Below are 17,151 nucleotides of genomic sequence, written 5' to 3'. Positions count from 1 at the left end.
TTTCCCCAGGGTAGAAATGTCAAACACCAGAGGACAGGATTTTGGGGGGGGGGGGGGGGGGGGGCGGGGGGAAGGAGGAAAGACACCCACACACACAGAATGGTAGGTTGGTAGGTGCCTGGAAAGGGTTACCAGTGTAGTAGTGGAATCAAGGCAGTTTGGTGGAGTTTAAGAGGCTTTTTAGGAGAGACACATAAATATGAAAGGAATAGAGGGATATGGATGTTACACAGGGGGAGAACATTTGGTATAAATTAGCATCAAGATTGGCACAACTTTGTGGACCAGATGGCCTGTCCAGTGCTGCACTGTTCCACATTCAATGAATAACCATCAATAGTTCATAAACAATTACCTGAACTTGCCTACTTAGAACAATATCTAACTAAGATGCCGGATCTATCCTGGGCCCAACACATTGATGCAATCACGAAGAAGGCACACCAGCAGCTCTACTTCAATAAGAGTTTGAGGCGATTTGATATGTAACCAAAGACTCCTGCAAACTTCTATAGATGTACGGTGGAGAGACTGGTTGCATCACCACCTGGTATGAAGGCTTCAATGCAGAGGGTTGCAGGCTCAGCCAGCTCCATCACAGGCACAACCCTCCACCATCGAGGACATGTCAAGGCGGCAGCATCCACCACTAAGGACCCTCAGCATCTGGGACATGACCTCTTCTCATTACTACCAATTGGGGAGGAGGTGCAGCAGTCTGAAGACCCACACTCAACGACTTAAGAAACAGCTTCTTCCCCTCCACCATCAGAATTCTGAACAGTCCATGAACACGACTTCATTATTCCTTTCTTTTTGCACTAGTTATTTTTTTATTTATTGTAATTTTTTTTAATGTCTTTGCAGTGTACTGCTGCCACAAAACAACAAACTTCACAACATACAAGTCAGTGATAATAAACTTGACACTGAATTTCTATCTCAACATTAGAAATGTTGCAGGACTGAAAATAACAATGCACAAGCATCAGCTTGGAAAATCTATTGGTGAATAGCAAAACCAAAATAATTATTTTGCATTTTATATTTCTTTTCAAAAAAAGCTTTCATAATTATTATCTGGACACATTTCCTATGTTACAGAACTTTTCATAGAATATATTGCTTATATTTCAGCATAAAATTTAAAAGACAATAAATAAAGCCCTTTACATAGCACATTATTTCCCTTTTTGTAGGAAATAAAGCTACATTTGTACAAGCACAGATCAAGCCAAACTAAAGATTACTTGCTATACTATATGCAATTCAGCTTGTGGTTCAAAGTGGTTCCACACCAATGCTAAATTTGGAATTGGGTGTCAATGTAAATATCTCTGAAGATAAGGGCAGTGAAACTACATTCTCAAGCGGGTCTTGCTGTATTTAACATCAATATTAGGTTGGGGCCTCCAACCCTAGATCCAGGCTATAAAGGAAACATAGATGTGAAGCAAAACAATGTACTTAATGCTGCAGTTATAATGTTAATCAACTCAAGACAACTTTTTCAAGAGGAACATTATTACATCATCAAACAACAACGTGAAATTAATTACAAAAGTTTCTGTATATCCTATCAAAAGTTGAAATATTCTTGAAAGAAACAGCTTCTTATTAGTTTTCTACTACACTTTAAAATTCCAAACCTTAAATCCTAATTGATATTAGTCTCCAATACAGTATTTCATTCACAGAGTTTCAGTTTTTTTTTAGCTTCACAACTCAAATGTGGCTTTTTCAGAAATTTCAGACAGACTAAATGGTAGTGTAATTCACTGAAGAGAAAGAAACTTAACTCTAACAGATCGACGCATATTTAAATCCAAGCAGGAAACAAATCTCGACTATAACGGTGATACATCAAGTTAAAATATCTAACAGCTGTATAAACAGTTTAAAATCCCAAACATGCACCAATGAAAGGTTGAGCAAATATTAATAACATCAACTATCAATTTTTTGTATGGTTTCCCATAAAGACAAACATTTCTAAAGAGGAAGCATTTTAAAATAGTAACTAGTCTGTCCTTTTTCAAAAATCTTAGGTTAAAATTAAGAAGTTTAACATTCATAAAAAGAGTAGAAAGTGAAAGCATCTTGCTACTAAATTAGCCAAATCACTCAGATCAATGGATGATTGATTTTACACAAAGACGAGAAGTTGACAAATTGCCGGAAATTAAAATGTTCAAACTAACATGAAAAAATTCTCTCTTTCCCATCACTTTCTCATATTGTTTTCTGCATTAAGACATTAATGTAATTCCATTACAAGGAGCAATTATCGGGTAATAAGAATCAGTATGATCTGCTGGAAGATAGAAACAAATATAAAAATCAAAAGCCAGTTAACCATCTAACACTTGTGGGGGCATGCTAGCTCCGTGTAGCAAGTCAACCAACTTTGAACAGTTGATTAACTGGCTTTGTTCAGGCTTGTTTGTGAACACTTTGCAATGCTTCCTAAATAGCTCTATATATGTGAATCTTCATGTTAAACTAAAAAAATACAAACTAGCAGGACATCATCGGTTCTGTTGAAAGTTTTCATCCAAAATGAGAACCTTTCATTTTCTTTCAGATATTGACTGGATGGCTCCAATTCCCAGCACATTTCCTTTTAGTCCAGATTTTCACTATTTATATTCTCCTCCCTTTTATTTCCCAGTAATTCATCTTTCACTGAGCATTATACATCTGGCGATTTGTAAATGCCTAGTACAAAACAAATGCCTGTCAGATTTTAATGGCCTTGTTGCTGGAGTTTGTTCTGAATCCACATCATAAATGTGGATTTGCAATTCAGTTCTTAGCGGCCTCTTTGTTGCCATAGCAATGTTCAACTATCCCATGAAATGCAAATCACAGCAAGCACATCATCACCATGAGTATACATTGACCTGCGCTGCAACATAAATTGAAAATGCACATTAGCAGAGGGGCACTCATCTATTCAAAATTTGGAACTGGCATGAGGCAAAGTGCCTCAATAGTGATGTTTTCCTGTGTCAGCATTTGCTAAATAATGATTTGTATTTAAATAAAGCAGATCCAGGAACTTGAGCACAGAAAGAATATAGTAATGGAAGTGTTAGTTCGAAAATAGGGCTAGATACAAGGAAATCCAATAACTTGATTGTTGTATTATATACATTTGTTCTGTGTGTTACTTCATAGATCATGTCACCATTCACACTCGCAGTAAGGAAACCTGCTCAAATTATATCCAAATAAAATGCAATTGCTTATTTTCAGCTAATATAGTTAATTGCAGCATCCTTTAAAATATACAACCACACCCTTCCGCTCACCCACTATCAGCACCCCTCCCACATCTGATATTCCAGTCACTTTAAAAGGAAACTTATTTTTGCTTCCTTCCAAGTTCAGTTATGAAAACAAGATTTAAAAAGAAATTTACTGGACAAAACTCAGGATGATCCAGGACTCTTATATCACCTTAAAATTATTCAAAAGCAGTTAGCATCTTATACTCATAATATCAGCCAAGTGATTAAACCATAAGACTGAACCAAATAGTTATTTCCCCACAGTAAAGGCATATTGAAAATTGACTGAATTAAGTTTAAATGATTATGAGAACACAACTTCAAGTAGTCAAGCTGAGTAGTTTTGAACTATGTTAGTTTCATAATGCGAAGCGAGTTGCTCTTTAATCTGTGTGTTAATTTGGACTTTGTTTTTGGAAAATATAACAGGGAACAGTAAAACAAATTTAAAGTTTAAATTTAAATTTGAAGCTTAAGCTTAAATTTTAATACTATCCGTAATTACTCAGGACTTCATAGTTAAAATTTTACAACTGAATTCCAATAACCAAACAAATATATTAAGCATCATGTCTAGAAAGAAATAGTCCAATATGCAGACAAGCATTTAGCAGCCTGCACTTTAACGAGTTGCCACTGCACTGAATAAGCTCCAGTTCACATGATCAAAGTTATTATGAATATGTACATATTCATCAGCCGACCATAAAGGGCTAAACCCATTTCATTGTTATACAGCCAAGTTACGATGAGACCTAAAAAGTATGCAAACTATAAATAGGCACTTCTGTTATTTTGTTAACTAATAGATCTATTTGTTGATAATATGCCAAATGACACCAGCAATCCCTGCAACCAACACATGTACTGACTATAATGAATAAATTGATTGCAAGTGAATTTTATTGATATATCGCTACTGTTTAGATGCTGTATTTGAACTGAATATACTCCCACAGCACTGTTCACAAGTACTTTTTTTTTGAGGATAGATGGTAGTTTTCAACATCTTTCCCACATGGGCCTTCTGGTTTCTCAAACTGCAACAAATGAAATGCACAACACAAGCCAAAAGGACCTGCTGTTCCAAAAATAGGATATTCACAGTTACGATTACATACTGTGGTCTGCCATTACTACCCAAAGTATCTCTTCACAGCGGACGATAAAATAGTCAGGTTTTAAACATAGTGTTCAATTCCACATGAAGGGCAGCATAGTCAAACACCAGAAAGTGGCAAGTATAAAAAAGACACTTTGACTCTTTCCTTCCAAAAGCAATTTATATTACCTTGAATGGTACACAATTTGATTAATTTCCTGAGAAGTGAACAGCTAGACTTAACCTCCTTTACAAATCTTTAAGAAATCATTCCTAATCCTCAAAAAAAAATCAAACACAGACTGCAAAGCCTAAAATTACTACAAAATAGTATGCTATAGGGTGGAACAATTTCAGTTTTTAAGTCAGAATGTTAAATCAAAGATGTTTCTAATCCAGCATGAAAAGAAGCGTTATTGAAGAGTCAAATGTTAAACGAATGCAAGTAAGCCAGGGAGGATCGAGTCCAAATTAACCCAGTCGGAAAGTTACCAGAAAAGTTAATCAGGATAGTGAAACTTCAGATGTAAGCAGAATATAATTCAAGTCAGGCCTACCACGAAACACCAAGGAAGCTCACCAAAAGGTACATTGAAACAAAACCATAATTTGAAAAGAAATGATAACTAGGGCCAACACTTCTGATTATACATTTCACTCTCACCTTCACTTTTCACTTTTTCAGAAGACTTAAGGAATAAATAAGCTAACAGGTTTTAAAAACAAAAGCATTTTTCCCCAGTTATTTTGTCTGGATATTACTAAAAGTTGAATAGTTAAGGACAGATCTGAAGCAAACATAAAATTCAGTAGTAGAAAGGGGAGATTGGCATAAATAGTAAAAAAAAACATTTAGCACAAATATCAGCACTTTAGAGAAGCAAATAGAAGATCTGTGAGAAATTATGGTAAAAAGAATTTAGGGAACAATTGGTAACAGACTGGGTTAAACGTTGATCTTTCAGTTCTGGAACCTGGGTATAACTAGTGTAATCCAAGTCTTCTCTGTCTGTGGGACTGTTGCTTAAGGTGCAGCTGGTACTCCGGAAGAATTATAAATTCAGCATTGTGCCAATAGTAAACTATTTCTATGGATTAAGCATCCAGGTCGAGCAAGCTAAATTTGATTTTGCTAAGTGATGCTTGGCGTAATTTTATTTATTTTTTTTACTTTAGTTATGATGAAACAGTGATCCTTTATAATATGCATGAAATACAAGATACAAAACACAATGGATGGGCATTGTATCCAGGAACAACACAGTTCCTCAACATCAGGTAGTACAAGGCTTTCTGGTTTGTACTTTCAAATTTAAAAAAAATCAACCAAAGAGATACCAGACAAATCCGAATGAATATGTACAGAAGCATTAAAAAAAGCAAACTCACAATTGGAAGGAACTAGAGTTGCTGAAGCTACCCAATGGACACATTCAACAGTAGGTGATGAACAGGAAATGATTCTAAGGGGCTGGTCTGAGACAACACTGCAGTAACACAGGTAGTGGACAACCAAAAGAAAGGTAAAGTGTGAATGAATGGGAATAACTGGAAGTCATTTGTTTGACAGCGTAGAGAATTTTTTTTCCCCAGTATTTGGCCTTTGGAATGACCTGTTGCTCAGGTGAAAGGCACACAGAATGGATGAAAAACTTCGAAAAGGAGTGAGAGCAACTAAGAAGCAACAAACCACAGTGGCAATGGTAATGTTGCGTACATTTGAGGGCTCACAGAGGGAGATCACATGTTAGACACTGGTCTGAAAAACAAGATTTTGAGGTCACTAAGCTTCACACTGCTTTCTGTGCCACACATGGGGCAGATAAAGGGAAAGGAAGTAAAGAGAAATCAGTGTGTGGCTACAGGGATAGCTCAGCAGGGAAGGCTTCACATTCGTGTGGCACTGGTTTAAGTAATGGAATGAGCAAACTACAATGAAAGGATGACCTTCATTTGAAAGAAAGATGTGCATTTATCTTGTGTTTTCCTAACCTCAGGATGTCTCAAAATGCTTTACAGCCAATGAAGTACTTTGAAGTATATTCAGAGTTGTAATGTAGGATGGAATTTGAGCTGAAGCAGAATCAAACCCCATGCGGAAGGAGTAAAAATAGAAGAGTGAGAGGAGTCAAACTATTTTAGTAGGTGTTGGAATGTCTAGGATTGAGACAAGGAGAGCAAAGGATTAATAAAACTTCTGGAAAAATATCACACTGCTTTATAAAATGAGAAAATAATCAGAGGAGAGAGTAAAAGAAAGGCCAAAACATTATAATGGATTAAAAATAATAACTATTGCAGAAGAAGCCAGAAAGAACAAAGAAAAATGCAACAGGTTGATGGAATGGAAATCTTTGTACACAGAACTTGACTCGTAAAACATATTTCTGTAACGCAAAGAAGGATGTGCATAGAAGTGTTGCTAAGATGCACTGATTTAAAAAACTGAAATGAAGGTTTTTCATGCCATACAAAGTGTATAAAGTGTTGATAAAACCATCCAAGATGAAAAAGCCACATATTTTTATTTCAGTAGAAAATTAAGGTTTTGCTTTGATAATAAACAGGAAAAGGAATTGGTTCTGAAGTAATTAACAGAACTGAGAAACACCAACAGGCTGAAATTTAGACACTCCTAAGCACTGCGTTCCCCAAAGTACTATCAAAGACCTCCTGGCAGGTCAGCTTGTTCAGGAATTCTGCATCTGTGCATTGCAATGTAGAAATCAGAGTTAAGCTGGAGGTCAAACTTGCACATCTGACCTCCCCTTGTCACAGGGCTGACCAGAATCCAGGGCACAGCACAAACGTGCTCTCAGGGGCTAAATGCCAAGTGCATAAGCTGTAAACCAGGGGTGACTGACACAGAGAGTGTACCCCATTGATTTGAATGGGTTATAGATCTTGATTAAACAGAATAGTGAAATAGCATTGTTTATTTTACTTATGTTTTGAATTAATTTCTAGTAATTTAACTACTTTTAAAATGATCTTACTTGTATAATTAAAAACATTGCAAAAATCTATTTGAATTGTTTTTAAATTTCTCTTATCACAGACATGTATATAAAAAAAAGTCCAAAGGCTTTTGAAGGTAATGAGCTGTCAATATACCATCAGGGCATTCCAAGGAGGTGGGGGGGGGGGGGGGGGGGGGAAGGCCTGGGATTCCAATGCCCAAGGCTGAGTTGTCTAGTGCTTTATCCACTAGTCAGGACTCAAGGAGAACCACACAGCTGCAAACTGTAAGTGTGGCTATGTGAAAAGTGCAGGGGTAAGGGTATGCACGGGCAGGACAATCTGACCCATTATGCCCAGATGAGATAAAAGGCAAAGCTGCAAAAAGAAATCGGAGGACATAGTAAGGATTCTTATTGCAAGACTATAATGTTATTTTTTTTAAATAAGAAATTTTTGTCATTGGATTGAGCAGCTGTACTGTAATAACCTTTTTTTCAAGGAGAATAAACTAAGTAACCATAGCCAAGTTGGCTTAGCATTCATTGAAGGCATTTCTTTTTAATTCATTATTGGGAAAACAGAGTATTTAACAACTTATGGGTCAATCACGAATACCACTTTGATTTACCAAAAGGAACAGGTATTTGCTAAACATTATTCTCTTAAAAGATAAAGAAAATATTTTAATTGGATTCTAATACTATTCAGCAAAGTGTGCCACCAACTATTTTTAAAAACATTTAGGTAATCTGCAGAAAGAAAATATAGCAAATGTATCTCAACAATAATGAGAATTAATGAGTATTCCATGAATTGCAAATAAGGAAATGGTGGATTCAAAAGCATTTTTCCCCCAAAACAAGAGGTTCAAAGTCACCTCACTCACCAGAGATCTTTACTACTGTTTGACTGGAATAGCATTGTCATTATACTCATTATTTCCCTTCACGCTAGACAACAACCCAATTTAGAAACACATCATCCTATTTTTGTTTTAAAATGGCATTAATAAACTGAAATGGCTTATCCAATAACAATTTTGGAGCAGCATCACAGCAGCAGTACAAGTAGGTGCACAATCACTACCCACCCAGGAAAACGACAGACAAGGAATAAATGCAGCCTTGACAACATCAATCACATTGAGTACAAATAAAAACTCTAGCTAATGCAACAAAAAGTTCAATGACATTTTGTGTTTAATAGATAGTTTGTGTCCTTTGCCCTGCATTTCAAAGAATTACATAGCAATATCCAAGCCATACTTAAAAGAACAGTGTGCAATATTTTGCACTGCATTGTGGACAGAATATAGGTCAAGAGGCTCACTGCTAATCCATACAGTACGTCCTCACCTTTTCTCTATCATTATCAACTTGCTGGCCAAAGCTGCCACAATCCTACATGGCAAGGCCCTGCATGGAAGCACCCATGAGATAGCTAAAAGAAAATTTTGATATCCTGCTAAGCTATCTTCCCAGCTTAGCTGGCTGTCAGACCTAAGAAAGCGATTACTGTATCTGAATGTCACTGAAATTAAACAAAAATAACTAAAACTTAAACTTATTTAACTAAACACAACTGTCAAAATCACAATGATTATCTAACCATCTGTTCCTCACAGAAACACCTTTCCAATCAAATGAATGAACTTGCTGCTCTTGAGCAAGGTCTAACCCGACACAGGTTCAGTTGGTAGATAATCCAATGCAAGTGCTGCTGAAATGACAAGTTATTTTATGAAATTGCCAAAGAGCAGCTGGAAAATGTGGAACCTCTGTTTTTAAACACAGTTTTCTGAACTAGGTAGCAGTTAAGCAAAGAAATACCAAAATTTTCATGGAATGACCAGCATTTCCCTTCATGTTCTGGCCCAATATAATCTAAAAAGACATAAAAGTTAACAAGAGCTTTAAGTGATTCTTTTTTGTCACTGAAGAGATAATGATGAGATGCCAACAATATCAATTCAGGAAAGGAGGTCAAGAAAAATTTATAGAAGTATAAAATTTACATCATAATGAATGGAGGCAGACATGATTTCATTTATTTGAAAAGTAAACAAAGGAGGACAGGTGGGTATGAGGAAAGATCAGGCCAGTGGATATCATTCTAGTTTGGTCTAGCAACAAGCAGGCACAGACATGACAGAGAGAATATGCTTCTCCTGTGTGTAAGCTTTTTTGTTTCTGTCCCTTACATATGGGTAGGTGCAGCACTCTAAGAATGGCACTTATAGAGAAAACACACCATCAGTTCATGGTCATTTTGACAAGAGTTCATTAGCAATAATGAGAAAGGGAGGGGGAAGGAAAGACAATGGGAAAGAAGGGGAATGATAAAGTAAAAATAAGGAAAAAAAGAGAGAAAGAAAGGGAAAAAAGGGGGAAAGAGAGGAAAGGACAGAAAGGCAGACTTCAACTTGTATTGAGCTTTTTCAGCTCAGGTAACTTAGACAATAAACTAGGATGATCTTTTAACCAAAGATATCTGGTTAATGCATCAATAAAAAAGGTCGTATTTACCTCGATCCATGAAAACTAAATGCAAATTTCGCTGACCCAATTGAGGATATTGAGTGCTGAAGTTATAAAGCAGACACTACAAAATAAATGCATCATGAAACTTTCCACTGTAGTATTCCTTTAGTCAAATGAGTACATGGTAATTTATAATTTCAGTTGCACTCTTAATATTTATATCTTTTGCTTCTCTTCTATTATTCTTCTGAATTTAACTTCTGAACTGGAATATTAAATATTGAAAATTATAAGTTCTCTAAGCACCTCCAAATATTTAGCCTTGTTATAATTAATATTTCAAATAACCTTTTCTCTTTTATAAATAAGTTGGCTTAAAGTGAACACACTTTCAAATGGGCTCAGTGAAGCTCTGTGCAAAATAAGTGATTATCTTCTATTGTGCACAATTTGTAAGCAGATATATACACACTCCAACATACGAGTCAACTTGACAATATCACACTGCATTACCCTTTCAATACAACTTCAAACAAATATATACAGCGTTTTCTTTATCCTGCTCCCACACATCTGTTCAAATCTAAATTCCTTTGAATATTATCTTTATCTGCAGATCTTACTTTCCCACAGTTGGTTATCATCTGTTAACAATATCCTCAGAACAGTCATTAATAACTCAGAACAGCAACCACAGTAATGTGGGATTCCATTTACCACCACTGAACTGGAACAGTTCCCACTGACTAATCACACCTTACTATTGTCTGGCAACCCCTTCCTTAGCTTTAGGTCTGACATGAAAGACAATGTCAATGGTTTCTGAAAGTGAACACACATCAAGCACATTGTTTTCACATAATAATAGAAAATGAAAACATTTTCATGCAAGCTTTTGTTCCAAATTCAGTCTTTACAGTGTCTTGCATTTGAATTAGCTCTTCAATCTAATGAGTTCAGCATACAGCACAGATTTTAAATGTGAATGAACAAGAAAGCAGTTTGTTAAACTGAATAGTTCAGATGTGTGGTATTCTTCTATAATTGGATGGTAACATATTTTACATCATGGAAATAAATAATGACAAATTCTAAGATAAGATTTGCATAAGATTCAGATTAAATTGGCATTTTCTTATTGTGTACACTGCACAGCAATTTTATATTACAATATATTTGTCTTATTCAACTAACATGAAACAGCCAATTACATGGTGGAAAAATACACATACACAATATGCAAAAATCAGATGGGTGACGGCAGTATATACCAATTAACAGGGCTAAAATATTTCATTGGGAGCACACTAGAGAAAGCAGGGATACTTTGACCCTAAATGCTCCCTGTATCACAAAAATTTCTCAACTGTAAGCAAAGTAGACCTCCTCTATTTACAGAAAGGACATTAGCTAAATGGCAATCTTATTCTGAATTTACAGCACCATTGGTTCTCACTTGGTCTAAAGTTGATGGCAATTTCTCCCACACACAGGTCAAAGGACACAACATAAACAATTCCATTTGCTCCTGTTTCACAATACGCATACAGTACTACCTAAATTATGGGATGTACTTCATAAAATTTCAGATGAAATAGACAAAACTGTGGAAAAGTAATGTTTACTTTCAATTAATTGCAGAAATTTCCAAAAGTCAGCTGAGAGGAAGGTCTCCTATCCCAGGAGCAGCCAAAAGGGTGGCAGACAACCCCAGGAAGGGTCAGTTGGAGACCAGAGAGCCCAGGAACAGGAGTGATGCATAACAGGATGGCAGATTGCATGATGTGGCCCTTTGCAGTAAAAGGGCCAACACTGAGGAATGTGCAATATTGTAATTTAAATAGAGAACAAGTTACATAGAGATAGTCCAATGCCACTAAAGTGACTCTGATCCTGACTCCACTATGCAGTCCCTTCAAATAAACAGTCACTAAATTCTGACATTTCACTGGCCTAAATTTGTGCATTTTGTACCAGTATCAAAATAGAATGCCTCATCAGAAGCACCCAATATCTAATCCTTTACACTTCCAGACTACAAATAATATTCTTCCCTATAGCTTCACGAACATTTATTGCAACTTAAGGAATAACTGCTGCAACCATTTTGTAAGTGCCTTCAAAATTATTATGCTGAGTAACATTAAAATCCCCAAATTAATTGGTCTAACCAGAACATCTCTTGATACTCCCAGCCCGGAACTACTGGTACACAACCCAGCTTTACTTAAAAAAAAATTTCAAGAAGCCATGAATGAACACTGGGATAAAAGATTTGAATAAAATGTTATATTTCAGAATAGTCAGAATAACTTTTTTGTGAAGCCATGAAAATTTTCATTCTACTCATCATAAATATTCTGCTGGACCTTAGATCTCTAAAGCAAGTTAATTCACCTCCAAGCCACTGCTGGTGTCCACTAACTGCACATGAGTAACTTTCCTTTCCTTGCAGACTTCTATTTGCAGAGGGAGGTTAAAAAATATACATTCTAATAAAAAGCAGTTTATCAAATACTTTGTGATGAAAGATTTCCAGTTATTGGCTATTCTTTGCTGTATCAGATTCTCACGTTTGGATGCCTTACAGTTACGCTGACAGAGGGAATGAGTTTTGATTTCCCCACACAACCTGTAACAAATTGACTTACATTTGTAAGACTGGTAATACATTGCAAAGAATCCAACATGATATACACAAATTCTACTTGAGAGGTTTGCTAAAAAAAAATGTTTTTCGGGTGCACGTGCTGGTTTTGTTGTGGATTTTTCTAATCACCTGCTGGCAGCTTGCTGTGATATTTTTATTCACCTCTCTCTGTCATATCACCACATTGCTGTTGAAATAAGTAATTCAAGATTTGTTAAAGCCTTGTTGGACTTGGTCAAGTAGATTACTCATTTTACTAATTAAAATCAAAGAGGGAAACTTCATCCAATATCTTGAAAAGTCTTGCTATCGAATATTAAACATTTATGTTAATATTCTAGGCTGCATTCATTCTACACATAACATTGGAATGAAGCTGAAATCACTTTGCAACAATGATAAACATGTGCAGCATAAAAAGGGTATCATGGTCAAATTGACCCAGATGTGAAATTGATGAGTCAGTTTCAGATCTCACAAGTGTACTGATACAAACAGTTACAGCAAAGTCAAAATTTCATTCCAAATGTAGGTGCTGCCCATTGTCTTATGTTACAAAGTCCACAGCCCAATAACACTCCAAAGCATATCATCAATATGGAGAATAAAGTTTAGTCAGAAATAAATTAGGAAAATAAAGTTCATTGTGTGGACAAGACTGACAATATAAGTAAAATTAATACTAAGAACTGAATAGTACAAGGTTGCTCCTTACCATTTAGGCACATCCTATGCAATATACAGAGTCTCTTTAACCCAGAAAGCAGATGCAGGTGCTTATTTAAGCTATAGCATTAACAGTGAATATTTTCACAAAATAGTATGTGCTTTCCTAGATTACAGAACCACCAATCTTCACTTTTATAGACATTCCACCAAAAAAAATCATGATTCTGCAATGCCGAGCTGGTACAAATTATAAATAATTACATCATGGTGAAGGGACCTTTCAATTATCAGGCAATCATAGAAATTAATCATAAAATTGGTAATCAGTGCAGAAGGGCTGTCCTTCACCCCATTGGATCTATGCCAGCTCTTAACAGTGCAATCTCATCAATCCTATTCTCCCATAACAAAGCAAATTATTTTCTCTAAAGCCTGACTAATTCCATTATAATGTTTTGGTTGATTAGGCATCCATCACCCTTGCAGGAAATGACTGAGTAGCTTTTGAGTGGATTTCCAAAGTGCTGCTTATTAAAAATACCATATTAAAAAGAAAAGTGCAAACTGTACTATTTCTCATCATTTTGATGGATTTTACTCCTTAGCTTTTGTTGAGGAGAGGATGGCTGATTGGTCTCTTAAAACAAAAGGGTTATGCTGTAGCACCTTTCCCCAAACATCATCTACCCATTTAGGTACACTTGAAATGCAGAAAACAGTGGACAACTTGAGTACAAGAAAGTTGCACAGACAAAGTGCGAGTTGAGTAGGATAACAGTGAAACATCCTTACATCCATGAAGATTCCCTTGGTCATCATGGATGTGAGATCTTTCACAGTGATCTGAGAAGAGCTTCAGCTGAATGTCTCATCAGTACTTCCCCATTGAAGCGTCACCTTTGATGTCTGCCCTCAATCTCTGCAGTGGGACATTAAACCACAACCTTCTATTCAGAGGCTATCGAGCTACTAGCTGCGATTACTAAATTTAATGAATGAGAAGTTTTTTTTAGCGATGCGCATTTTTGCGGAAATCAATGTCACCGTGTCTTCATTAAATAGCATTCATTCTTTGACAATTAAATGGGCTATCAAATCTTAAATTAAATGTTCAGAAACACGTTAAAGGCGACGTTATGTTAACTTCGCCGCAACTTCAAGCCTTTCGAATACAAAGTGTCGTGGCCGATTTTATATGTATAGTGTACTTTGTAACTTGGGAAGAAGTCATACTTACAAAGTAACTGTCTTGTTGGGGAGGGTGTCTAGTGGGAAAATCTCTGTCAGTTCCAAATTGGTACAAACAACTTTCTTGTCGGCTATCCCGGGGATTGGGGAGGCCCCAGGTAGAGCGGCGGAGGAGAGTTTCCACGCGTTTTTTGGACGTTCATCCAAACGTTTACAACCGCTCGGTACAGCAATGCAAACACCGACCACCAGCAATAAAACTACCCCCGACAACTCCACGTCTGCGGTACGAGATTTCATTTTCTTTTAGGTTGTTTTTTTTTCATAAATAGTTTTCCAGCCGTCGTAAATCGCAGTACAAGGCAGCAAAACTTTCCTAGGTCTTGTGTGTGGGTTCTATTATCGCTATGGGAAAGCAGCAGAAAGCCCAACCACCAAGGCCTGCGATACACCGTGATTCTCCATCCAAAGCCCGAAATACAAGCGGTTGCACACAACGCCCGGCTACAAAACCTCCCTCATGCACCCGAAATGCCCCGTGGAAACATCGTCGGTGGGCTCCAGTCCTTGCACCATGTTTTTCCTCAATGCCGACTGCCGCCCGGAATCAGTCCGCATCCCTTTTGTGTCCGCGGGATCGAGTAGAAGCGTCGTCTCTCGCCGGCAGCATCCAGCAGCGAGCCCCCGGTCGGCAGGGCGAGCCGATCCGGGCCGGGCGACAGTGCGCGACCGCCCCGGTAACCAGCAGCAGCGCCGAGCCCGCTGGCACACAAAGGAACCCCGATCATTCACACCACGGCCTCGCCTGCACCTCTCACACCAGCCCAGCAACCCACCTGCGGGGGCGCCCGCAGGACCTCGGGCCACAAAAAAAAACTTTCCCTCCTCGCCCGCCGAGTTTTGGGCAAAGCTCCGCTGGAAACTTTGCGAGCGGGAGGAGGAGGGGGAAAAAAACCACCAAATAAAATGCACCCTCTCGGTGCAAATTTCTCTTTGCGTCTTTGTTGTGTCCTCCCGGGGGGTGTTCTGGCTGTTGGAAGGGGAGGGGGGGGGGGGGGGGAAGAAGAGAGGTGGGGATTGCAGTTGGTTTTCCCACCCCCTCCGAGCAGCACGAGTCGTGCAGGCAGTTCTGCTGCTGGTCTTTTGTTTTCGCAGTCAGCTCGATGGTGAAAAAAACTTCCCGTCAGTGAAGAACCCATTTCCGACCTGCTGCCTCCATGTTGAGCCGTTTCCAGGACGAAGCGCCAGCCCTGGGTCAGCGCCGAGCGCCGGTCGCTGCACCTCGGTCAGAGGGTCATGGAGCGATCGGCGTTAATGATTTACTCGACCAGTAGCTTTTTCTTAACGTTGACTGGGAGGTTTCTCGATTTTAGCAATTGCACTTTACCTTTGAATTGGCCTCAGAGCCAACTTTTATCTCCCAGTCAGAGCACGCCAAGAATTTTCGCAGGTTGACTCTGCCCATCGTTTAGTGAGTCGAAATTCTCTTTAAGTTCCTCTTATCAGCGTTAAATGAAACGGTGAACTGTGTTCTCTGCACCATCGTTACACTGCATTACTAAAGTAACTTATCAGGAAAATAAAATGCTATAAATACTCGGCAGGTCAGGCGATATCTGTGGAGTCAGAAACGAGTTAAACGTTTCAGGGTCGATGACCTTTCATCAAAGTTGCATGCAAATCACTCACGACGTCTTGAAGTCATGAGAGATGTCAAATAACTATTTATTTTCATTTTCCAAATTACGTAACACAGTGGTGACTGAATGAAGCGAGCTGTTTTTGTATAACAGGTTCTGTGATGTTTATTAATGGTCGAGGAATTGCACTTTGGAATTACATACGGAATTTCATCAATTTAGAAATAAGGCTAAGGTGAAAGAATCTAGAAACACCTCAGACATTCCAGGCAGGACTTGCATGACAAAGCAGAGAGCCCTGATCATGATGGTAAAAATGACCTACTGAAAAGCAACAGAATAGGATAGATGAGAGCAAGAGCTGTAGCAACTTTCATAATCCTTTCATAACGTTCCATATGATGATATATAAAATGTATAGTGTTAAATATATATTTTTCATATTAATACATTAGACTCTTGTCTTAAAAATAAGAGAAAAATAAGAGTTTATAAGACTCCTGAACAGACCTCTTGTATGATAAGCTCTGTTCATGATCGCAAGAAACTGCGGAGAGTTGTAGACACAGCTCAGCACATCATGGAAACCAGCCTCCCCTCCATGGACTCTGTCTATACTTTTCACTGCCTCGGTAAGGCAGCCAGCATAATCAAAGACCCCACTCACCCCGGACATTCTCTCCTCCCCTCTCCTATTGGGCCGAAGATACCAAAGTCCGAAAGCACGTACCACCAGGCTCAAGGACAACTTCTATCCCACTGTTATAAGACTATTGAACAGTTCCCTATTATAAGGTGGACTCTTGACCTCACAATCTGCCTCATTAAGACCTTGCACCTTATTGTCTACCTGCACTGCACTTTCTCTGTAACTGTTACACTTTATTCTGCAGTCTGTATTTTACCTTGTACTACCTCAATGCACTGTGTAATGAATTGATCTGTATGAATGTTTTTTCAGGGTTTTCACTGTAACCCAGTACAAGTGAAATTAATAAACCAATTCCAATTTGTTTAGATGGCATGCAAACAAAGCTTTTCACTGTATCTTGGTACCTGTAACAATAATAAACCATTAACCAATAAATGTATTATATAAAATATCATGGTGGGGCTGGACAGACGAGGTACAAGAAGAACATTCCTTATGTTGAGGAAGTCTGGAAAT

General features: G+C 37.8%; 1 protein-coding gene across 3 annotated transcripts in view; it reads right to left on the bottom strand.

Annotated features, from left to right (window-relative positions):
• The window catches only part of adgra3 (adhesion G protein-coupled receptor A3), a 100,003-nt gene extending 84,198 nt beyond the window's left edge, over positions 1-15,805 (bottom strand). For 2 of the 3 annotated variants that reach the window (XM_052032093.1, XM_052032102.1), the window contains exon 1: positions 14,393-14,663. In XM_052032093.1, coding sequence (XP_051888053.1) covers positions 14,393-14,643 — 251 coding nt within the window. In that variant the 5' untranslated portion in view covers positions 14,644-14,663. Of the gene's footprint in view, positions 1-14,392; positions 14,664-15,730 lie in introns of those variants that run through there. The other variant, XM_052032111.1, reaches the window with a different exon arrangement.
• Between the last annotated feature and the right edge of the window lie 1,346 nt (positions 15,806-17,151).

Source organism: Pristis pectinata, chromosome 2 (assembly GCF_009764475.1).
Source record: "Pristis pectinata isolate sPriPec2 chromosome 2, sPriPec2.1.pri, whole genome shotgun sequence".
NCBI lineage: Eukaryota > Metazoa > Chordata > Chondrichthyes > Rhinopristiformes > Pristidae > Pristis > Pristis pectinata.
The sequence above is the reverse complement of the archived record's forward strand: the minus strand, read 5'-3'. Positions and strand labels throughout refer to the sequence as shown.